This window comes from Hippocampus comes, unplaced genomic scaffold, assembly GCF_001891065.2.
Source record: "Hippocampus comes isolate QL1 unplaced genomic scaffold, H_comes_QL1_v1.1 scaffold7, whole genome shotgun sequence".
NCBI classification, from domain to species: Eukaryota; Metazoa; Chordata; class Actinopteri; order Syngnathiformes; family Syngnathidae; genus Hippocampus; species Hippocampus comes.
The window spans coordinates 582,467-607,338 of record NW_017842060.1 but is presented as its reverse complement, the minus strand read 5'-3'; the positions used below and the strand labels follow the sequence as shown (position 1 = coordinate 607,338).

General features: G+C 45.2%; 3 protein-coding genes across 4 annotated transcripts in view; all 3 read right to left on the bottom strand.

The window, feature by feature from the left end:
• Positions 1–6,797, bottom strand: part of radil (Ras association and DIL domains) — a 19,314-nt gene extending 12,517 nt beyond the window's left edge. The window contains 8 exon segments of the mRNA XM_019861718.1: positions 8–136; positions 210–380; positions 448–563; positions 1,724–1,819; positions 2,900–3,392; positions 3,728–3,836; positions 3,926–4,010; positions 6,413–6,797. Of these exon segments, the coding sequence (XP_019717277.1) occupies positions 8–136; positions 210–380; positions 448–563; positions 1,724–1,819; positions 2,900–3,392; positions 3,728–3,811 (1,089 nt within the window). The 5' untranslated portion in view covers positions 3,812–3,836; positions 3,926–4,010; positions 6,413–6,797.
• A 3,827-nt stretch (positions 6,798–10,624) lies between these two features.
• Positions 10,625–18,479, bottom strand: LOC109511298 (monocyte to macrophage differentiation factor 2). Of its 2 annotated transcripts, none has more exons than XM_019862282.1 (7): positions 18,339–18,479; positions 15,306–15,387; positions 14,212–14,372; positions 13,871–13,945; positions 13,701–13,802; positions 13,515–13,584; positions 10,625–12,530 (listed from the first exon to the last, which is right to left on the bottom strand). In XM_019862282.1, exons 1-7 carry the CDS (start codon positions 18,350–18,352, stop codon positions 12,327–12,329), a joined length of 708 nt encoding a protein of 235 aa, XP_019717841.1. In that variant the 5' UTR covers positions 18,353–18,479; the 3' UTR covers positions 10,625–12,326. The 2 variants fall into 2 exon arrangements, with proteins under 2 accessions (XP_019717841.1, XP_019717842.1); XM_019862283.1 differs by lacking the exon at positions 10,625–12,530 and adding an exon at positions 13,052–13,251 and having other exon boundaries at positions 13,408–13,584.
• Positions 18,480–18,805: 326 nt separating this feature from the next.
• hapstr1b (HUWE1 associated protein modifying stress responses b) lies at positions 18,806–24,175 on the bottom strand. The gene is made up of 4 exons (XM_019862277.1): positions 23,606–24,175; positions 21,437–21,517; positions 19,800–20,075; positions 18,806–19,519 (listed from the first exon to the last, which is right to left on the bottom strand). Exons 1-4 carry the CDS (start codon positions 23,802–23,804, stop codon positions 19,269–19,271), a joined length of 807 nt encoding a protein of 268 aa, XP_019717836.1. The 5' UTR covers positions 23,805–24,175; the 3' UTR covers positions 18,806–19,268.
• Positions 24,176–24,872: the final 697 nt, after the last annotated feature.

Here is a 24,872-nt window from a genome sequence, read left to right as displayed (position 1 = left end):
GCGGGGCGGGGATGCGGCGCAGGCGGCAGTGGAGCGGCAGGACGTCGGGGGAGAACAGGCAGATGTTGGGGCGAGCCGACGGCGTCTCCTGGCCCACCGTGTGCTGCTCGCGGTTCAACAGGTACACCAGGCAGTCCTGGAAGGCGCACGGGAACAGCGCCAGTGTCTTGGACGCCCACCGACACGCGCTTTGATTTGTCCCGCCTCACTTGTTTGTTGTACCCCTGAAGCAACAGGAGATGCGGCGACTGGTAGAGGGAGTGGCGCACACCTCCCTGCCCGCCGTCCTCCTTGCGCCGTCCGCCGGACGCCACCTCTCGGCCCCGGTAGGGCCCCGGAAGGGTGGAGCAGTAGCGCTTGGGCTCGTCGCCCACCGCCAACTACACGCACACGCAAAGGAGATGTCAGGATGATTGACGTCCGACAAGAAGCCCGTCGAGGTTCCACCTGGTTGAGACTGGTCTCGCTGAGACTGCGACACAGGGACGAGTTGCTGGAGCGAGGCAAGGTCAAAGCCCCCTTGGCCCGGTTCCTCTGCAGCTTGCGGGCCTGAGCGTTGATGTCTAATCAAAAAGCAAGACAAGAAACAAGAAATCAAGACCACAGATTTATTCCGTTCAGGAAAAAAAAACAAGCACTTGCGCTTTACGTCAGAGCAATGGAAAACATGTCGCAGCGAAAAACTCTGAACTCTCAACAACCAGCCTTCGTTCGTCTTTGATCATTTTTGTCACAAAAACAACAAAAGAAATAAAACCACGAAAGGCGGAAAACGATCCCTTTAATGCAAATCGGTTGCTGTCAGAAACGACGACGCCTGAAACGATGAAATGAAGAGAAGCCGCTGTGACGTTGCCAGCGTTGATTTTGACGTGAGCATTCCGAGTCCACGCAGCACACCAAATTTTGGGCACGGATCAAGCAAAGAAAAAACAAAACAAAACGTGAAACAACAGACCACGACAAACAGCCAATATAAGTCGGCCGAGAGAGAAAGAAACAACGTGTGAAATCACGACAAACTCTCAAACGTCGACATGTAAACTAACCCGTGGAACAACAAAATGGAGACAAGCACAATGTTTTGCAGTTAACGTTGTTTTCAGCATTCCGAGTGCGCAGACTTCACCTTGTTTTTAAACACGTGAAACTTTCAAGCACAGAAATGGCAAAACCTGAAACAACGAATCGCAAAACCCCAAAACATAAAACAAACTAAACAAAGTCAAAACTGTTGATTTCTTATTCATCTCGTGAGCATTGGCATTTTTGTCACATGACATAAAACAACCCAACGTGAAATGGTGATGCGAGAAACAGCTCGACGTGACAAGGCCAACAAAAGACAAGCACTCGGCATTGTTATTAGCATTGTATGTAGCATTAGCATTCCGAGTCGACGGGCTGCGGTCACGCGTTCCTCTTTTTGTCCAAAACGGCAAAACGTGTGTGTGTGGGGGGGGGGGGGGACACATGTGTGACAACGACAAAAACTTGGTGAAATGCCACCTTCTTCATTTGTTTTGACAGTTGGCAAGAGTTTAAAAATCATGCGATCTTTTTTTTTCCTTTTTCATTCCACTCATGCATTGACCAATGAGGTAATGGATGAGAAGGCGAACAGGAAGAAGACGCATACAGTTGATGTGACAGGGAAAAGGGGGCGGGGGGTTGGTCTCCATGGCGATGGTTGACAGCCGGCCTACCTGAGGCCAGTCCCCACCTTTGGAGCCCGACTGGGCCGCCCGAGCCGACCGCAGAGGGGAGCTCCTGTGCATGCGACCCATTAGAGCCACCAGGAAGTGGGGGGCTTTGGGCCCTACAGCGGGGAGGGGGCAGGGGTTCAGAGGCTGAGAAAACACATACCCCCTCCACCCAAAACATCACAACAGTACACACAAGCAGGCATGCACGCACTTGTATGTGGCCGTTAGTTCGGAGTGCGACCAAACAAGTCAACGCCATCAAATGATGGACCCTTGGAAAGGGCCAAAACTGCGTCTAAAATAGCCACTTCGAGACAAAGCGGCCATGGTTTCTTGAGACTTTTTTTTTTGTGGTTCTGCTCATCAGAGACATGACTGACACATCTCTTGTGCCCCCCCCCCCCATGTTGGTTATTGCTGTCTTGTCTATATTCCTCTGAACAGGTTGTAACTGGGAAGTAAATTCCGAGTGTGTTTCTCGCATACTTGGACAATAAATCAGATTTTGATTCTGATCTCGTGTCCCAAAGCTAACGTAGCTATGGAGGCTGAATTTTCAACAACAACAACAAAAAAAGGAAACACCATGAGGAGAATTATCAAGTCTAATATTTGGATCATGAATGAATGGATCCAAGGACCTCTGAAGACTTTGTGTCTTTTCAGGCATGGTTTTTGAAACGTTTTTGTAGGTTCAATCATATTAGACATGGATACCAAATTTCATGTCCCTAAATTAATCTGGTTATGTGTGCTGATTATGACTGTTGTTATTTTTCAACGGCAGGGGCATTATCAAATCAAACAGAGGGCTCTCTCAGGGCATGGCTTTCTGAGACGTTTTTGTGGGTCTACTTATGATTGACGGGCCTACCAAATTGCACAATGTTAAATTAATCTGCCTTCAGCGAGGGCACTACCAAGTCAAAATGGACACTTGAAACCAAAATGGAAGACTTCCTCTGCGTTTTGGGGCAAGGCAGAGCTACTTGAGACTTTTTTTGTGGGTCCACTCATGATAAACAGGCCTCCCAAATTTCATGATGCGAATTAAATCTGGCGTTGGGGGCTGAATTAAAAACAAAAAAAAAATCCACGGAGGAATTAAACATTGAACATGCGCATTCCTGTACATGTTTGTATGTGTTCCCGTGTGTGTGTTCCTGCACACGAGTGTACGTGTGCCTGCTGACCAGCCGTGATGGTGTCCTTCTCCTTGGCGTTGAGTTCATCCACCTCGGCTCTCCTGCGTAGCTCAAAGCGTCGCGCGTGTCCTTCTCGAGGCTTCCAGAGCTCCTGCAGCAGCAGCGGCTTCTCGTTGTCGCCAAGCGCCCGCAGGCATTCGGTCCGCCATGTGCCGCCGACCCCCTCCAGGCGCCCAATCACGTCGCAAAGCACGTACGAGTGGGCGGCGTCCTTGTTGAGCGAGTAGCGCTCCAGCGCCTCCTTGACCAGCTCCTGAGCGCTGGAGCGGGGCGTGGCCAGGACGCTCTTGTAGTTGGCGCCGGCACAGATCTCGTCACCGAAGATCTTCAGGACGCCCGGCGCCGAGCTTTGGGTGGAGAGTTCGGCCGGGTCGTCCTCCGGTCGCTCCGAGGCCTCGGTCGCCGAGCGCCGGTCGCAGCGGGTGTTGGTTCCCGCTTCGGCCGGGACGCGGTCGCGGTAGCTCAGCGTGCGATACAGGACCTGGCGAGCACATGTGACGCAGTTCAGAACCTTGAAGTGTTCTTTTTAGACCTTCCGGGATCTTTGAGTTGCCCTTTCGGGGCTTGATGTCCTTTTTCATGCCTCCTAAAAATGGAAGGGTTCTTTCCAAGTAGGAAGCCTGTGGGGCAGTTTGGATTGAGCCGTGTGAATTCTGCCTAGCGACAAGTGGCCTTTTCAAATATCATATTTTTATTGCATTTCTGGACTCTGTGGCATTTTGTATTCAGTGTGTGTGTGTGTGTGTGTGTGTGTGTGTGTGTGTGTGTGTGTGTGTGTGTGTGTGTGTGTGTGTGTGTGTGTGCGCGCACCCATACCTGCGTAAAGGTCCTGCTCTGGCGTTTTAGTCGGCTCTTGGAGGGCAGGGACATGCTTGCCCCGGAGGAAGAACCGTAAAACATTTTTGCGCTTCTCGGGTCTGTCAGACTGCTGGTGACACACATCCATTAGTGACACACATTCAGTGTGCGTGCGTGCATGCGTGTGTGTGTGTGTGTGTGTGTGTGTGTATATACCTTGTTACAAATTCAGTAGCAGGTAATGAATCTCAGGATACTTTTTGAGGGACATTTCAGTCAATGTTTCACTTTGGCTATTGATCTGAAACATATTAAATGAATTCGGTCAAGCATAATTTTTCTTTTTCTGTAGCACATCACTGTCAAATGCGGCATTTTACAGTGTGCCAGATGTGAAACGGCGTAGGACGAGACACAAAATACTCATTTGAGATCACATCATTTTCTGGGGCTCTGTAATTGTGTGTGTTTCACGGCGTCAACACCATTTTGTGGGTCACCAAGGCAAAATGGTGGCCGTGTGTGTGTGTGTGTGTGTGTGTGTGTGTGTGTGTGTGTGTGTGTGCGCGCGCGCGCGTGCGTGGGTGGGAGAGGTTTGCCGTCCCCGGGTTTGAGTTAACTGTGGCCAAGTAGCCAGATTAGCGTGGATTAGCAGGCATTTAAAATAGTCACGTTATCCGGGCAGCAGGAGCTCTTGCATAGTCAGCGCCAACAACCCCCCCCCCCCCACACGCACCCCCACACAGCCACCTACACATCCCCACCCCCCTTTCAAGAACACCCAGACGCGTTCAGGGACTCCCCGCTGATAATAATAGCAGGCGTGCAAACGAGGGACTCTCAGAATTCACACTATAAAAGTGTTTCGATGCAGATGGCATCAGAATGAAGAATTGACTCAGCATTCATACAGTCATGGCATTACATGCGGAGAACCAGCGTCTCGGTATTCATTCAAGCTTTGACAAATGCCGTTGGAGAGGTAGCGCAAAGGCTTGAGGCTCAGCATTCACCCAATAAAGGATTTGGGGGCGCAACAATGTCAAAGATGACTTATCTGACATGAATGTGACTTTCTTTTTTTTTCAAGCATTCAATCAATAAAGGTTGCGGCAATGTGAGTGCTTGACTCGAAGCATTCCCACTGTGATGGATTTGAATGCGCTTGTGTGAATTCTCAACTCTCAGCATTTGAAGTTATGCCGTTTCCTGCATTGTCACAATCGTGTGATGAACTATTAAATTTCCACGCACAAACACAATGGATTTTTTTTAGCACATAGTAACAGTGGAGTGAATGCTCAGCTCTCAGCATTCACACTGCTGTGGAGAGGGCGTGGCCTGTTCCGCCACATGATCTCTCTGAGCCAATTGTTGTTCAACGGTTTTGAGCGCTAACACAGGCCTCTCTCAACTTTCGGACAAAAATAGGGTTCAGCGAAAACTAATTTCATGCTCATCTCACAGAATTCACTCCATTTTTGAAGACCACGTGTTTCCTTAACATCACCGTGAGCTCTCAGCAGTCACATATTTCGAAGATGTATTGGAGGGATATTTGCATCACCATTTCCGTTACATATTTTCGGCATTCAGCATTTTCTTCATTTGCTTAAATGATGAGAAAATGTTCATGCTCCACTCTCAGTATTACCAAAACATGCATTTTTGGCTGAGAGTCAAGAAATTTAAAAAGCTACTCATGGGGGAATTGTTGCATTGTGTTAACATTCGTTCCACCTCTCGGCACCTCCGTGCGGTTGTGCGACTGCTGGACTCTCAGCATTCACCCAATGAGTTTGAATTAGTTGATGGGTTTTAGTTTTTCCAAAGATTCACACAAGCAGTTGTGCGAATGCTTAAAATGACGTGTTCCGATGCGTGAATGCTGGGTCGCCATCAGTAGAGCAATATCGGACTAAAGCTTGACTATCTCAGCATTCATTCAATGTCATGTGAACACCTGACTCTCAGCATTCACACTATAAAGGGTTTTGATGGGCAAGACCTCGATAATTTCTTTCACATTTCGCCCTTTGACGTATTTATTCAGCGCCGTTGCGAGCCTTTCGGCATTCACTCAATCAAGATTGTGCCAAATATGACTGCGCGACTCTCAGCATTCAACAGACAACCGTGCCGGAGCGATTTCAGGCACAGTAGCATTCGTGGGATGACTCTACTGTCAACGTTTCGACAGCGGCAGCGGTTCACTCTCAGCATTCAAAGGTTATGGAGGCTCAACTTCAAATTCTTTTAGCACGCCCACATATGGAGGTACATATTCAGCGATACATTGCGAGTTCCGCATTCACTCAATACGGGGCACAGCAATGCGAATGCTCGACTCAATGCATTCACACCCGCAAAGTGTTTCAAGCTATCATCAGTGAAAACACCACGGTCTCAGCAGGCATTCGATCGTTGTTTTGAAACAAAGCAGCAGTCGTGCGAAAGCTCTTCTCTCGGCATTTCAAATATTGAAGGGCTCAATCTGTTGACCCAATGGTCGCTAGTGGCAACCGGCGGAGCGACGCGCAGCGGCGCACAGTCCTCCGAAAATTAATCCGCCGACGAGGCGTCTAGCTCGGCGCAGGTGGCGGCGACGGAGCAGCGCGGCCGTCTCCCAACCCGCAGGTGTGTCGGATCAAGTGAGCGACCGGCCTGCGTCGTGAATCGGGAGCGAAAATACTTGTTACGCACCTTACAAGTGGGACGCTTTACAGCGAGTGCACGAAATAGATCCGAAAAGTTGCCGCGGGGGTCCGCCGCCGCTGGGTGTCTGCATTGCGAGGCTCCATGATGCTGGAGGCTACTCCGAGGCGCTCGTTCCGCCGGCACGCTTTCTCTCAAAATGACGCGAGGAGGGGATACAACCGTCCGGTTCTCCCCGCTAAACAGCTCCGTCAGCTCGGATACCGAGCAGCCGCGGTGCGCCCCCGCCTCTGTGCGTACATCTCCGCCGCCTGGCCGGCAATGCCCACTGGCTCCCGGCAACCGCATTCCACCGTCCGCTGGCGTTTGAGAGCCGAGTGGTGACGGAAATGGCCGAGTGGTGACGGAAATGGCCGAGTGCAGACCGATCCGTGGCCCGAGTCCAACACCGGTGGCACGTGGAGACAGCGACCTCTAGTGGAAAACAGCAGCAATGCATAGAAATCAAGCAGATTTAGTCAACACAATATGAATGAAAAAAATATACGTGTATATATAACATTTTAATGGGTTTTTTTTCCAATGAAAGTAGGCGAATATTTTTTTTAGATTGTGTTTACGTTATTTATTGCAAAATATTTTTGGGGAAGGTTGACTGCTTGCCTGACGTGGGATCAGTTCCCTGTTCATCAAGGTCAAGGTCATCTTTATTGTCAAATAAGCATGATAACCGGTATATATATATATATATGTGAATTGGAAAATGTTTTTCCGAATAAACTTTAGTATTTCAGCTTTGGGGCATATTTTGTTGTATTAAGAACGTAATGGAAAAAAATTCAGTAACTGATGAATACAATATTTTTCACTTTTTTTTCCCTCTTTGGATAACAAGTAGTATAATGGATTATTTTTTTGAAGAACTACAATATTTAAAAATGTGTAATTTATTATTTGCATTAGTTTATATTTGTCATTTTAGCATTTATTTCCCGCACATGAGGTGCAAAATATTTCCTTCTTCATACACATTAAATGTATATTGCTAAAACAAAGATTTTTTTTTTATGTCTAGAAAGTAATAATGATAAACCAGCCGCATGGTTTGTTGTTATAATAATTTGACAGGTATTACTATTGTACTAATTCAGGGATCATAATGTCATAAACTAAAATAAAAATGATGAATTTAAAAAAGCTCGTGCTTGTGATCATTTTTGCATGTTTTGTCATTTAAAATGTTCAGAAAGTGAATGTTTTCAGATTGTACGTTTACACTTGAAGTGAGACACATAAGACAGCTTTTGCACAGGCTTGCACCAAAGCTTTCAACACTTTATGTTCTCGTCTGAATTACGTCTGCAGAGTTTGCCCTACGTCACATTTAAAGCGGAGTAGAACATAAAAACTTGCCGAGTCATCATTCCTTGGCGTGCCTCTAGTTGGCGGGGCGCGGTTCAAATGAGCCCAACGCTGACAAAAGTGTCAAGTCAGAGTGTAAAAGTGTGTGAGAAAGCTTATTTCGTGTTTTATTACAAGAGAGATAGAAAAGATAAAAGCATCACGTCGGCCTGTCAGAGCACGGGAGCAACACGGACACAAGAAATTAACCAAGAGGTCAGTAGCTTCACAATCACACACTGCGGAGGGAAACGCACACACTCAAACATGTTCTGGAGTCACAAGAAGAGTTCTGGAGATGAATAAAAGACAGACAAGGAATGCGTGCAGGAGGATGAAAAGACTCATAAGGAGACGTGGCGTCAGGTGAGAGACTCACAAGAAAATCTGGAGCCACCTGAAAGACACACCGGGAGGAGTTGGATGAAACACTCACAAGGACTTGTGAGGTGATGGGAAAGAAGCACAACTCCTGGCGGTGTCACGCGGAAGACACAAAGAGTTGTAGCATCACATGGAAGACACGCAAGGAGTTGCACAGTATTGTGGAGGATCCACAAGGAGTTATGGAATCACCTTGTCTTTGCTGAACACGGAGTCGTGAGTTGGCTAGAAAAAGTGTCGTGGAGTGATGTGGAGGACACACAAGGAGTTGTGGAGCTGCTTGAAAAACATACAAGGAGTTTGGGTGTCTCATGAGAGACAGACAAGTCGTGAATTTGCATGAAAGACTCTCAAGGAGTTGTGACGCCGTGTCAAGGACGCACAACTCCTTGCGGAGCCGTGTGGAAGACACACCAGGGGTGGTGGAATCACTTAACAGACACAACTCTATGTGAAGCTTCATGAGGAACACACAAAGACCCACATTTTGTTTCTTGACAAATTTGTACATTTTTCTGTGACAGAAGTGCTTTCCTGGCAAATTTCCCTTTCAAATAGCGTCACAAGAAAAACATTCAAATAAACATCTCGCAGAAGTCAATGAAAAGATGATCACAATTTTTTGCCAGTTGTTTGTGCACGGAAATATGTCCCACAGTCAACATGAAACTGCCCAAAACGCGGACACCCCACAAACGAAAAAAAATTCTCCAGGACAAAAATGGACACACGTGTTTTTTTTTTGTTTTTTACAGGACAGTGACAATTTGTGATTGAAAATTCATGCCTTCGCGTGTAAACATAGACCAGAGGCTTTGGATTCATGAGTCGGAGGGTGTAACACACACACACACACACACACCTGAGATGCGGTCATCGAGATTGTTCGGCAACACGTACTGGATGCACATTTGCTTTGCTTTCACATTCAGCGCGTAGGCGGCACGCCAAATGTATGAGAACACCGAAAGGATGGGGGGGGGGGGGGGGGGGGGGTCGGGATCAGCAAGCTTGTAAGCAACAGAGAGAAAAAAGAGAAGGCTGCAATTGAAGGCAGATGACGTAAAAAGGCATCACGCATGTCCCAAATCGAAAGGAACTTCTGAAGGACGTATGTGCAGGTCAATGACTGATTTGAGGGAATCGCTGATCATTTGAACATCGTTGGCCTTGAAGTGCAGCCTCAGAAACACATATGAAGGCCAACGACAGAAATCTGTCTTAAATCGCAGGCTACTTAAAAGGCTGCATTTGAAGGCCAGTGACGGTCACAGATATCGCAAATCAAGGGCTTCTTTGAAATGTGTCCATTGACAGCTGCAAATGAAGGGGGATAATGTAATAATCCAGCGCCGGCATCCCCCAAAAAAGGAACCTTCAGGGGTTGCATTTGAAGGCCAGTGACATCATCCAAATAACAGCTGCCTTCCAATGCATCCTTGAAAAATAAGAGCATGGCAGAAACAGCACAAAATCTAATGTGTTCTTCTGAGGGTGTATTTGAAGGACAGTGGCGTCCTTCAATTAAAACCTTCAGAGGTTACATTTGAAGGCCAGTGCCCATTGAGCACACGTATCAATTCTTTCTTTGGAGGCTGCAGTTGAAGGCGTATGGTCGGACCCAAATCAAAAGATCGGTCACAGGCTAAAAATGAAGGCCAGTGACGTTGTCTAAATAAAAGCTTCCTTCAAATGCGTCCTGCAGTAGCTGCACTTTCAAGACGAGGATCTTAGAGTGTGGTACAAGCTTCCCATATCAAACCGGTTCTCAGAGAGCTGCATTTAAAGGCCAAATCAAAGGCTGCTTGAAATGCACCCTTTCCAAGGCTCCAGTTAAAGGCAGATGCCGAGATAACGGGGCGCCACTTTCCCAAATGAAAGGCACCTTCCGTGCCCTACATTTGAAGTGTGATGACGTTCACTGAATGAAAGCGTCCTTCAATTGTCGCCTCACTTGAAGGATGATGTCATCCGAATAAAGGCTATGTTAAGACACAAAAGTCATCTCTCAAAGACTCTTTCAAATGCATACTTCACAGGCTGCATTTGACGGCACTGCACAAACGTAACTCAAAGGTTCTTTGAAATACGAGGCTGCATTTGAAGGCGGGCAAAATTTAGCCTTGGTGTTCGAAAACTTTTGCAGTTTACGTCACTGTGTGCTGTCACCTGTGGCAGAAAAAAACAAACATCTGGCAGTGTCGATTTGAACCAAAATAAAGAAAAAAATACTGCATGAAACTTGACATGCTGACACATCATCCATCAATTTGGAACAGAAGCACACTGCTGAAAAAAATCTCTCTAAATATAAATAGTCAACAGACAATTGAAATATGAAAAACAACCATGCTGAATTCATAAAACACCATAAAAAACGAGTTACAGCAAAAAAAAAGACACATACAAAGCACTCGTTTTGAAATCGAAGCTCAAGTAAAACAGTGATGATGTGAAAGTGCAGTGGTTCTCAAGACCTTCCAGCACAGTGGATATGAACACAACCACATGAAATAATCCACAAACAAAAAAAAAAAACATCCAGGACACGCTCAGTCACACCAAAAGGTGTCTGCCATACAATGACTGTAATGCGATCATTCTTTAACTGTCATGACTCCCAGCACCTTGCACTACAGAAATAAGCAGACTCACTAGAAATAATCCACAGAATTGTAAAATAAAATCCCATTACGGATTGTCTTGGAGATGTGTTGTTTTACAATTACTGCCATGATTGTCATAACCAGCACCTTGTGCAATAGAAATCAAGTGAATGAGGAGAAATTATCCACAATTTGGTCCCGAATTGTCGCGTGAACTTGGGATACAATTACTGTCGAGTGTTTGTTGTTCATAAGTTAGTCGTGATCATCGGCTACCTTGCACAATCAAAGCAAGCACAACCACTCGAATTAATCCGCATCATAAAAAAATGAATAAATAAAACCAGCCACATATTCTCATGTAGATTTTAGACAATTTCTAAAACGCCATTGCTTGTTGCCAGTTAGTCATGATAACCAGCCACTTTACACAACAGATGCAAACAAAACCAATTGAAATAATCCACATAGCAAATAAAAATAAATAAAATCTGCCAGACGTTCTTATGTAGAGGTTTCACACAATTATTTTAACGCCATCACCCCTCGCCAAATAGTCCTAATAGCTAGCCACCTTGCAGAACAGAAATAAGAACCGCCACTTGAATTCATCCACATAGTAAAAAAAGGAAGTCAAGTCAACAACCGCTGTTCATGTCGACGTTTCCTACAATTACTCTGACGCCGTCGCTCCTCGCCTTTCAGTTACGATAAGAGAAATAAAGTGAACGGCTAGAAAAAATCCACAATTACTGTAAAGCTATCATGCCTTGCCAGTCAGCCGTAGCCGGCACACTGCAAATCGGAAATAAAGTGAACAATCAGAAATAATTGACAGTGTTGGAAAAAAAAAAAAAAAATCACACATCATTGTGTATCCTGTAGTAGATATGTCGCTGTAATTGGAATGTTTCTCGCCAGTTTGTCACAGTAACCAGAAACTGGAAACCTTGCACAAGGATGAACAACTAGAAATAATCCGCAGTAAGAAAAAATTGGTCACACATCGCCATGTGGACATATTACACAATTACTGTGATGCAATTGGTCCTTGCCAGTTAGTGTTACGATTACTGTCACTTTGCTCAATAGCAATAAAGAGAACGCACCACAAATAATCCACATTGTTCAAAAAAAATTTTTTTTTAAGTGAATATCGTATTTAGATGTGCCTCACAATTGCTTAAATGAGGTTAGTCCCGATTGCGGGCCACCTTGCACAATAGAAATAAGCACAAACAGTTGAAATTGTCGGCACAGTACAAAAATTCAAATAAAACTGGCCAAGCATCACCACGCAGCGGCTTCAAACAATTACCGCAACACCACGGCTCCTCGCCATTGACCTTGCACAATAGAAAAGAACACCACGACTAGAAATAATCCACTAAAAATGTTTCGGAAAAAAAAAAAAAAAACAGTTGAGAAGCGCCTGCTCCAGCAGAGTGTAAACATTTGACACAAAAGACACGCAATGTGACACGCGGCTTCTCCCAGAGGACAAAGCGCAGCGACTTTGGAACGGAGCGGAATGTCGGGCGGCGGCTGGGGCGTCTCTGTCAGCGGCGCTGTCATCTGGAGGTGCGCACGGGGTTGGCGGGCGGGGCGTAGAGGTACTTCCAGATGGCGTAGTAGTGCACGGCGGCGCCGAGGGCCACAAAGAGGTGCCAGATGGCGTGGGCGAAGGGCACGATGCCGTCGCTCTTGAAGAACACCATGCCCAGGCAGTAGAAGGTGCCGCCCAGCAGCAGCTCGCACAGGCCCGCCTGCTCCGGCTGAGTGGACCCGCCCAGACAACAAGGGGAAAAAGGGCTCAGGGACTTGGGAGAGGCTCGCCACGCTTGCCTAAAATGGGCAAAAACCTCTCCGCTACTTGTTGGCCCACAGCAAGTTCGTTCGTGTGCAGTCCTGGGAGGATCGCGGGCATGCTGGAGACTACCCCAACTAAATTAATGTTCTGAGTATTTTTTCTGTTTCATGATTTTTTTTTTCATAATTTTATTTTTGTCATTTCAAGCAAACAGAAAAAAAATTACTCCAAAATATTGTTGTCTGTTTTGGGGAAATATTTGTTTCATTTTTTTCCCCTGAGTAATTTATCTTGGGAGTTAGACTAATTAACTTGCACAAATATGAGTTTCTTGAAATATTCAATTTTTTTGTTTCTGTTTTGACTGCATTATTGGATTTTTATTTTGTTTTTTTGTAATTTAGTTTTTTGGACGACTCTTTTGTGTTATTTCCCCCAAAAAACAGAAAAAAATATCCCCCAAAACAGAAAACAAATTACTGTGAAAAAAAAAAAACAATAAAACACAGAAAAAATATTTGGGAAAAGAAAAAAAAGAATAGTGGAGAAACAGAACCAAAGTCTTACCTAAAACGCAACAAAACAAATGTTCTGACCATGCCCAATGATCCAATTGACCATACTTGATTCAGTTAATCGTGCCCGTTGATTCCATCAAACCTAGCTATTGATTCGGTTCACCATGCCCATTGATTCAACTGATCACAGCTGCTGATTAAAAGGACTACAGCCACCGTTTGAGTGCCAACACATCTGCCGATTCAGTTCAGCACATCCACGGATTCAAGTGGCCATACCCGTTCAATCAGTTAGCCACGCCCATTTGATTCAAGTGGCCACACCCTTTGATTGAATTCAACAAACCAGCTGACGACATCACCACGGCCGTTGATTCCGTTGACCCTACCCGTTGAGCCAATGGAACACACCCGCCGATTAAGGGGCTCACCATGTAGAGGATGACCGAGGCGGGGAAGAGGCCCATCACCGTGTAGCAGATCAACTCCACGATCTTGTACCTGCAGCAGGTGCGACAAAATCGAAAGGCAATTTTGTCCAGTGGTCGTGTGAGTTCCCACCTCACGCAATTAAAATAATAATTCTTTTTAAAAATCAAAGTAAAAACAAGACGGACCTCTCGTGGAAGAAGAAGACGTAGGTGGTCCCGGACAGCGCCATCACCCAGACCAGCCAGCGCATGTGGCTCGCCCAGGGTCCTAGCTCCCTCAGGTTCAGCCTGGCGGATGCAAAGAGTGAGCAATGGGCGCGCTTGGCCGCGCGCGAGCGCGCGGCCAAGCGTCTCACCAGGGCGCGTAGGAGGCGGCGATGAAGAAGTAGATCACCATCCTGTCACACATGTGGAAACACTGCTCCACATCCCTGAGCACGTACACAAACACACACACACACACACACACACACACACACACACACACACACACACACACACACACGGTCACGTGGCGTAAGTGTGTGTCTGTGTTTTTTTCGCTCCTGCCAGTCTTTGTGTGCATTTCGCTACCTTCCTTTGTGTTTGTTTGTCTGTGTGTGTGTGTGTGTGTGTGTGTGTGTGTGGATTCCTGTTTTTTTTTTTTTTTTGTGTGTGTTTGTGAGTGTGGTTTGTGCGTGCGCGCGTGCACATGTACCGTAGGTGGCTCTTCTTCCAAGCGACAGTGTGGAAGAGTGTTGAGACTGTGAAGAGCGAGCTGAGTCCGGCCCCATACACCCACGCCGACACGCGTTCCCATTGGTCCTCCGACTGGAAGTGGAGCAGCGAGCTGCCCAGCAGGCTCGGAATAATCCATAACTACACACACACACACACACACACACACACATACACACGCACATGCACACACGCACACAATTAAATTAGGCTTTTAGCAATTGATTTTCTTTTCTTTTGAGATCTTAGTGTTTTAATGTTGGTTTCTAATTTTATTTGCCGCTTTTACTTCTCATTTCACTCTCTTGGCAGTATGTTGGCCATTTGTTACCATCTCGCTTCCTTTGTTTGAATGCAAATGGGGTGGAACTTCCGCAGGCGACTGAGTTTGTCATTTACAACTTCAGCTCTTTGAAGAAAGACCTGGTTTTGGGGGGTCTGGAACAGATTAATGGTATTTCCATTCATTTCAAAAGGGAAAGTCGATTTGAGATATGTGTGATTCAAGTTGCATCATGGAACAAATTCAACATGTGAGTAAGGTTCCACTGCATAAAAAAAGAAAGACGAATATTTAACTTTTGGTGTTTTACAACCTGCGCATTGTGTAATCCAAGTGGAAAGTAGAGGGTTAAAAACAATTAAAATGATATTATAAACTAAGGGCAAGAGCAACACTTGGTGTTCATTAACAACTGTATGCAGTAAAAGTTAAAAATATCAAATCAAACCAACCAATGCTAAACGAGTCCAAAAAAAAAAAAAAAAAAACAAAGCTTGAGGGGTCGGTAAAAACTGGTTTATCAATGTGATCTTTGAATTTTTAAAATTAAATTTAAATGGGCTATTTTGAAATGTATCAGCATATAACACACTGACAAAATATATTTTAAAATATACTGCAAATTAAATGACATTTAAAAAAAAATTGAAATTCTTCAAGTTTGGCTGAAATGATGTCACTTTTACTTGCAGCTACTTGTTGCAGTTATGCTATACTGTCATCTGATGCGGTGGCATGTACATTACAGCCCACAGTTCAAATTTATGATGGCATATGTGCGTGTGTTTTACCGCATGCGTGGCGCAGTTGGCAGCGTGCTCGTAGTCTGTGGGCTGGTATCGCTTGTTGGAAGGAACACGCTTGTTCATAAACCTGAAAACAATTGAAAACAAAACTTAATTTTTTTTTTTTTATCTGATCCGTTGGTTCAGGTACTCAATCTTCTCTGAATGGTCAGGCTGTCAATCGTTATAAGTAGCATCGCCGAATCGTGACCATGCAAGTGTCGATTGCGCCATGACTCACAAATGTCAACCATTCTGACATCAATTGTCGAGCTGTGCTACATTGGCATGTAAAAAGGTCAACACTCCTGTAAACGTGCCGCTTTGAAAAAAGCTCCGCTGACTGCACCTTGTTGCGTAGCAACCGCCGAGTTACCGTGACTGACTGCTGCCGTTGCTTAGCAACAGCAGAGGATGGAGCCGGGGAAGAAGAAGCACCGTGCACATTTTTCAGGGAAAACCCAAACAAACCAGGCGACGACGATGACGAGGAAGAGCACAGTGATGTCATCATCGCCAAGGCAACCACCCAGCAAGAGACGTCCCCGAGAGGGGGGAAAAAATACACCCTCGTTCCGTCTTGCTTTTAGAGGCCGATTTCATAAGAGGCCTACGAAGTAGATTTGGTATGCCACATGTCAAGCATCACATGAAGAACCTGCTGATTGGTCGCTTGTTCATGATTGGTCCTACTGCCCTAATATGGCTGGTCTATGCTTTAGCAAGCCCGCGACCCTCCTGAGGATAAGCAGCTCAGATGTAGGATGGACGGATCATTTTTATTTGATTTAATTAATGAATGAATTTTTTTGACATCGCTGTTCTTTGGTCAATCAACACGTGAGAATTGGACACTGCGCAAGGGAGTGGTTGACTCTCCTTCTTCTCATTGGTCGGTGTACATGTCAATCATAACATGGAGCGCCAGTGATTGGCTAATTTTAAATTGGTTAAAAAAGAGAGGGTCATACGGGGAGGATGATGCCTGCAGCTGATTCTATTTTAGAGTGGCAAGGTACGGATGTGAATGTTGCTGAACAGAGAACACATGCTTGTATTCCATTTGACAGATTTATTGTGGTCAGCAACGACACAGATAAAGAACAATATAGCAACATCATCTAGTATACACGCATTAGCTCACAGTATACTTAGACGTTGCATTTCACTATATTCAGTCATCATACAACTGAACAATATAAACTATTCACATTCACACGTTTCATCGTTAGAATAGTTGAAAGTGCTCATATGCGATATCGTAAGTAACGTGTACAGTAATTACCTGAAACAAACTTTATAAATGATTAAGCTCACCCTTTAGAATTTACACCATACAACAACAAACGTGGGGGAATACAGTAAATATGTCATCACGAAACAAACAAAACTATCTGCGTCGAAAGAAGAGAGAAAAGTCAACAGCGTCACTCGCATTCGGCACTCAGCACTCGACTCAAGGCGCGTTCAATACCCGCCCACAGTGTAGGACATCTTAGATACAGAAAAACTCAATGAATGTAAAAACAGCAATAACTACTAACAGTAAAACAATTTGGACTTTCTAACATTGGAACTTCAATTGAAAAAAGAAAACATGCGCTTGTATTGTTTTCCAAAACCGTTCAGCCCTACTATTACAGGCCCAACCACAGAAGTATCTTTGTATCATAACCAAACGATGATTCATGCAGATAACAGCTTGCCAGGCACAACTTATCATCTCTCCCACTTCCAGCGCTTATGAATACAAAGTGACCTGGCCCAGAAACAAGATACACCGTCCCCCCCAGAAAAGAAAAAAAGGGAAGAATTAAAAAGACAAGGGGGTGGAGGGGTCTGCAAGCATCACGCGTGCCAGAGACAGCAGCGCTTTGGCAGCCCGGTGAACGACTCCATCAAGATGGCTGCTAATTAGCAGGCCACAAGGCCAGTTGGCCGGGGACGTGACATGCATTGTGATAATGACTCAAATGAGTCAAGCGGCTCACAGCACTCTCGGAGCCTCGCAAGCAAGCTCACTTAGCGGTCAGAAAGTGGAGCCCAAACAAGGCTTTGGCCAGACTCCTGTGCTCTCGCAGGCCATTTCATTAGGCACACAGCCGATTCACATCCACGCAGCGGCCGCTTGATGGATATTGACATTATAATGACATTCTTGTTAAATGTATTAAATTTAATGTACATATTTTTGTTTAGATTCCAATTAGTGTGTATTTTTTAAATTACAATTAGTTTTTGAGTTTATCTTTGAGATTTTAGGTTTTGGTTACCTTATCTGTGTCTACTCTTTTTATTCTCCAAAGAAATGCGATCAAAATGAGTAAAAATGCATTTATTTATTTCGTTTTCCTTATTTTATTTTTTTTATTTTATTTAATGTCAAATATCAAATAATAAATACAATAATTATAATAATAACACCTATAGATTATCATTGCATCTTTTTTTTTGTATACTACTACCATAACAATCATATTTTAAGAGCAGTTTCTGACATTTTGGTCACATTTTTTGAGCAACACGATGGTCAAAAGATAAGAAACAGCTCTCAGTATGATTCTGTACAAATGTGACATGGGTGCATCTGAGAAACCTGAGCAATAACCACTAGGTTTCCCTGCGAAGTTGAAGAGGACAATCTAACAAGTATTGTGTTGTTGTTGTTGTTTTTTCGGGATATTTTTTGAAGAAATATGACATTACCAGAACACTGACACAAACAATGTCTACAGTATGTTTACAATTAAAACAAATAGATCGGACGTCCGCACGAGAGCCTACATATAAAGTATCCAACGTGTAACATCGAAACACTGGAGACCATGACGATAAGTGTCAGAAAAACAATTTTAAAAAAACGCTCATGCCATCATTTGTTCTCTCGCCATCCTCCAGCTCCTCCTCATCCTCATCATTTGTCAACAGCGTGGTTACTCGGCGACAACGGCATTGCGAGCAAAAATAAATAAATAAATAAAATCAACCCCCCCCAAACCCAACCCCACAAAAACAACCTAGCAAATAACATCTGCTCACCTTTCAAGAGTCATTGACGTCGGCCACTAATCAACAGTTGACAGAACGGACACGACGGCGGCCGCTTTCGCTGCACTCCTGCCGGCCTGGGAGCTTCGCGATGCCGCTGGATGGAAGAGGAGGAGAAAGTGGAGGAGAGGGTGGCGGGAAGAGCATTGGAGGATGGGGCTCTGGTGACGTCACTCCATACGTAATCGTCTCACCACAAGCGTCCCAGTCGTTGATTTGGAGACGAGCTGAGCCTCTCCGCAGTCTTATGCTGCCCTCAAGTGGTCAATGTGGGCATAGCAGAAAAGAAGAAAATGATTCTGCAAGCAGATTTCAGGTGCCATGCCTCGCCCCTTAATTGTAGTTTGCTGATTTAAAAAAAAAAAAAAAAAACTCACCCACCACAGTCAAAGTAACTCAACTGATTTTATATAACCACGCCGACACACACACACACATACAAAGAAACAACAACGTGCCACATTTGTAGTTCCTTTATTGTCATAATGGGTTTATTGTACACGGACATCCCCAGTTTCATGACCTTGTTGTGTTTTTACAATATTTACCACATATAGTAACAGCACCTACGTGTTTCTTATTGTTATTTACACACATTACATAAAGATTGTATCACAAAGCATGTGTGAACTAAAAATAAAAAAACTGGGAGGGAGCATGTTGATGTGTTGGGTTTCTTCCAATGTAAACACGAGTGTAAACATAAATAGCGTATGTGTTGCCTTGAAACCAAAAGTAATAGGACACGTACGGCCGGGAACGGTGGAACCTGTGTCAAAATCAAGTCTAATATTTCACTTTTATTTCACGTAGCAATGCAGCTAGGATGACGCTTTGGAGGCCAGGAGGGACGGACTAGTTTCAGTTCTCATTGGCCGCTCTTTGGATTGGTGATGGTGGGGATTGGGGGTGGGGTGTCGCTTATAGCATCCGGTTGCGTTTATGGGTGGGTGAGTCCGTGATGACATCGCTGCAGGGGGCGGCGCCCCGCTTGCGGTTGGCAGCCGAATCCAGGTGGAGGGCCATTTCCTCGGCGATGAAGGTGTTGAGGTCCACATCGTGAAGGCCGTTGCGGCGCCGGCCGTGGGGTGGTGCCACCGCCGGGTGGCTGGGCGAGCCAGGCGGCGGGCCTGACGAGCGCACTGAGATGCTGGCCATGGCACCGCTGAGACCTGGGGGAGACGCAAATGTTTAGGTCTCCACTCGGGACTTATTCGTACACTCTCGTGTTTGGTGAAACCACCATTTTTTTACTGCCATTTCTCCTCCTTCCCTCTCCTGGGTTCAGGTGCAGAAAACTTTCCATGTAATTACCCCGCGGGTTTCTTCTCCAAGTAGCTCACCATAGACGGGACATTGTGAATTTCTTGGAATGTTGGATAGATGCTAATTTGAAAATGTAGCCACTACATTCCCGTTAAACGCGGCACCGTGAACCGTATTCGTACTGACCGTGCAAGGCTATGGCCTCTCTGAAGGGCTGCAGGTCCGTCTCCACGGAGCTGCCCGACTCGGGCGGCGGCGGCCGGCCGGCAGCCACCATGGCCCCCCGGGGCGGGGCCCGGGCTGCCCTGGGAGGAGGGTTCTTGCCGCACAAGAAGCTGATGAGGTCCTCCCGCCGGATGGTTCTCCGCCGCTTCTTCACCCAGGCCATCACCTCTTTGTTCCGGCGCTGGTAACCGATCTGGATCCCCAGGTCAAAGCTGCGCTGGCGGGCCTCCGTGCTCTCTGGACAACAACAAAACTCTCTTACCACAAAAAAGGACAAAATCCTGTGGGTGAACATGCACCCTATTAAAATTACTTTTTTTAATTGGCTCTAGTTTTACTGATATTTGGAACAAATGGATTGATTGCCGATTCATTAAGGAACACCCAAAAAATACTCGGCATTGACTCTCCATTAAACGTGAACCCATCTTGTGGTTTACTGTTAAATATTGGCTAATTTTCAGAATAGACTTTTACATGAAACATGCCTGGAGAAGACTCTCTGTGAAAAGGCATTTAATGATAATTGCGTCAAAAATGGAAGAATACTCGATGGACACGCTTGAAAAGACTGATGCTTTAACTGTTAAACTCTGTTGCTTGGAAATGCTTTTAAATGGTGTCAACAGTATAGGCCACAGGAAATTGGATAGCGATACATTCAAACAACGCATAAAAGGAAGACATGCCTTAAAAGCAACACCAGTCAACAAATGGAATCAAGAAAAGGCTTGACACCATCTAGTGGCTGAAGAGAGTAACTACAATAAAGAGCGGGCTCAGCTTGGGGCTGGCCGCTCATCGTTGCAACAGGTGCCATACCAAACAATGTCCGCATCATTTATTCGAGGCTTTTCATAGGCACGAAGTGGCTATGACTCGGGATGCCGTTTGCGTCGAAGTCGGTGGCAAGCATTTGTGATGGCAACATCAAGTTCAAACAGGGCACCGCCGATCGCGCCCCTCCGGTCGGCAAGGCGAGTCAAGTTAGCGGCCGCGCCAACAACTTCAACGTAAGAGCCCATCAATTTACTTTTTTGTTTTTATGACCCCGTGTATAATATCGGAGGTTGATTTGGGATTTTTTTTTCCATGCTAAATATTGTGTGGCATTCGTGAGCAATTCAAGACAATTCAAATACTTTTATTTTCTGTGTGATGTGGCCACCGGGGCGCCGCATTGCACGACAGAGCTCGAGAGCAGCAAACCCAATTTTGGACTTGACTTTCGCAGTATTTAAACACTGGATCATCGATGGTAGTTTTCGACGCCCGTCTATACAATCGTGCGTTGTGAGTTAGCGTTAGGCTAGCGGACCTTCCTCAGACACGGCACCGTGCTGCTCGGTTAAACACACGGCATCTTTGACGGGAATCTTTCAATTAGCTTCGGCCTGGGGAAAAAAAAAAAAAAAAGTGTCATCTTTGAGTTCATTCAATACAGTATTGAATCGTATATGATGTAATTGTAAAAAAAATAAAAGAAAGATGACTACTACACAGAATTGACTTATCGCGGGTTCTTTTTGGACCGCAAGTTTGATTAACAAGGGATTGCCATCAAGAGAAATGACTGGAAATAGGATGTCGTCACTCGCCTTTGTACATGTTGGTGACGGCAGTGGCTGCATTCTGGAAAGGCACCCAGAGGGAAAGGCCTTGCTGCTGACATTCTCGGTCTGCGAACCACATTTCACACATGCGTCAGCCACCACTCTCTACCCGCGCCCGATAAAAATCCCATTTCCAATAAGAATCCTTCTTTTCCTCCTTTCCTTGTACAAAAAGAAAAAAAAAGCAACATTCAATGAAACAGAATGGCCAATACATCAGTCAAACATTTTTTTTTTAAATCCTAAATCGAATATGTTTTAAGTTAGTTAAAAGGATGTGCCAAACCTACCGTTGGACTTTTTAATTGTATTTCACGTTTATTTTGTACCACAGCTGGTTTGGGTTCAAGTTTCAGCATTTGCGTAACTGCGGAAGCACATATTTCATGCCAGGAAACTTGTTGACATCTGAAAAAGGCATCGTTTTTTGTTTTTTTTTTGTGAAAATAAGTTCTTCCATTTGGAAAGTGGCCCTCACACCATGTGTGTAAACACAATGCTTAAAAAAAAAAGAATAATACAAATTAACCTGGCAAAAAATTTGCAATTTAGAAGCACACACCTCGGGTGAAAAGTTTCCAACGTGTGGATAAATAAATCACTCCGCTCCTGTTTTCTGTTTCTCAAGTGGAATAATACTTGTTGCCAAGATTGGGTTTTTTTTTCATCAATACTAAGGTGGTTGGAAAAGCCTCCTTGGCAAACTTTGTTACCAACACTGACTTAGCTTTTGTAAAGTAGCTCCGCTCTGTTGTAGGTGTAAGCAGTGGACATCAGCAGGAATACGCAGCAAAGCATGGAGAAAAAATAAATACAAATCACAAAAAACGTCATCGCACAGCTCGAACAGACGACAACCAAACCTCAAGTGTTTGGGAGGTTTGCGTGAACGATCATCCGCCAGTCCCTGAATGAAAACGCGTTGTGATTGTTTTTGTAGGTTACAAACATCTGGCGCGTAAGGACGGCCTGGCCAGAGTCGGCCCGTGTTTAAGGCAAATCCTTTGCGTTTAATCTGATCAAAGACGATGAGCCGCCGGTGGTTACTTCAAACCCGCCTGTTATTTTTGTTTTTCTGTTTTTCGTCCTTTCAAAAGTTCCTCCTGGGGTTTTCAACCCCCAAAAAACGAACTATTAAGACAACATTTGGTGCAACTATTAGTGTCACTTGGTCATTTTTATTTCTCAACGATATAGATTTGGACATAATCGGACATGGATTTGGAATCAAATGTTAACAATTTGCTGTTAAATTGTCGGGAGTTGTACAGACCAGGATTTTTCCCTTTTCTTTTTTAAATGTGAGATTTTGGCATTCTGTGCTTTGAAAGAGTTGAGAGACTGAAGTGCATTCAAAGAATAATTACAATAAAGACAAAAGGACCTTCGACTTTTGGTTTTTAATTGACTTTTATGGTCTTGGACTTGGTCTTAAGAGTTCTGGTCTCGGGCAAGTCTTTATCTTGGATAGTGTGGTCTTGAGCACACCACTAAATTTGGGGAGTATACTGAGCATTCAACTATAGGGAATGGTACATTTTCCCCTTCTTAAATGCCTAATCCCGGCATGTATAGCCAACATTGACTAGATTACCACACCACAGTCAAATGTCTGCTCTTTGTAAGAACTAATGTGAACGATCTGAGCACTGCTGAGGCCAAATGAATGCGTTCATAATAAATAGCAAAAATTCATGTCGCACAGACCAAACGGGAGGAGGGAGGACAAGGGCTGGCTGGTCACTCCTTTGCTCACATTACCGCAAAGTAGCATTAGCTTAGCATCCAGGAGGCAACAGCCGAGGACATATCAACATGGTTCTAGGTCATATAAACACACTTGAGTAAAAGTATGTGTTTTAAACTCTCCTTGCCGACTCGCCGGCTTCTGCGTGGCTACACTTGCCGAAAAAATGTGGCCGACTGGATGCTAACCGCTAACGATAGAGTCGAGTTACACAGAGCCCACACGAGCCCGGTTGGAGTAACTCAAAAAGCGTTTAGCGGCAACGATAGTTCCAACGCGACGATAAAAGATAAAATAGAGTCACTGGGGAGCTGGCGTTCAGTTAAAGGCAGTAAAGAATCGGCGAGCCTGCGTTAGCCGGTGTCCTTTGTGCACCCTCCCCACCCGCCTGTCATCGTGAACCTTACCTTTGTAGAGCTGCGCCACCGCCGTGGCCGAGTTCTGGAAGAGGTGCCACAGCTTTTGTTGGTTCTGCTCCGTCTCCTCGTCGCCCAGCGGCTCGCTCTGCTCGGCGGCAGTCAGACACTGGCGCTCCCACTTAGAAAACCAGTGCTCGGGGCCGTGCTCCTGGATCTCGGCTTCTGCCTCCTCCTTCCGTTCCTCCATGGCTAACGGGTTAGCCTCGACGCTAACCCGACCGGCCGCTTGAGATGTGCGATCTCCTCGCAGGGATTCGCCGGTCCTTAGCGGTTTTTGATCGATTTTTTTTTTTTGTGGGAGAGAAGAATGTTCCACGGGGCTCTAGCGCCGAAGAGGGGGCGGGTGGGACACGGATAATTAGCGCTAGAGTAGCATTGTGTTTGTCGGATAGCTCGCCCTACGTGCACAATACATACACATTACCGCACTAAAATGACAACACGAGAATGTCTGCCTTTAGCCCCACCCCTCCACGTCCGCTCCGAAAGGTGATTGGCTACACTGGCACGCAGCATGGCTCAGTGGGGCTGGACAGTAATTGTCATTCGCGAAGCGGTGACACACTGAGCACACAAACTCTGATTGGTCAAGCAATGACAAAAAAAGACCCCGAAGACTCGCCTTTTTAAACTGGCGCCTTTATCGCATTGTGCCCGGCAGGGGGCAGCAAGAAGCCTGCGAAAACCTATTCAATTCCACCCCTGTTCATTGTAAATACAGGATAACACCTTATTTACAGGTGGATTTTGGCGAGTAAAGGTTTATCGGTCGAAAGCCTTAATGTCCAGGTGACGCCACGAGTACGTAGTGGTCTCGTGGGAACTAGGACAAGGAAGATTCCGTTGTTATATTAACCTGTTTTCGAGCGAAACTGCCGCATATTTCGTGTATTAAATAAAAACTAAGCACAAACTCTGACTGAAACTATAACAAAACAGTGAAACGTCAGAGTTTTAAATGCAAAACAAATCCACACAATTTCAAAGGCTTTCCTTCACGCAAAATCTTTATTCTGTTTATTATATTTATTCTTAAATACTGACAGTTTGTAAGCTTTCAATAAAAGTTTGCACCGATAGATTAAAAAAAAAACAGCAATTCATCCCTTAACGTAACTGACGTCATGGTCAATTCTTCTTCTGTGGTGTTATGATTGGCGTTTTGGTGCCAAATTAGCCTAATGGCGCATTACCTCCACCACCGTGGACTGCCATAATGTGGAGGAAACGGTACTTATAAAAATAAGAAACTAAA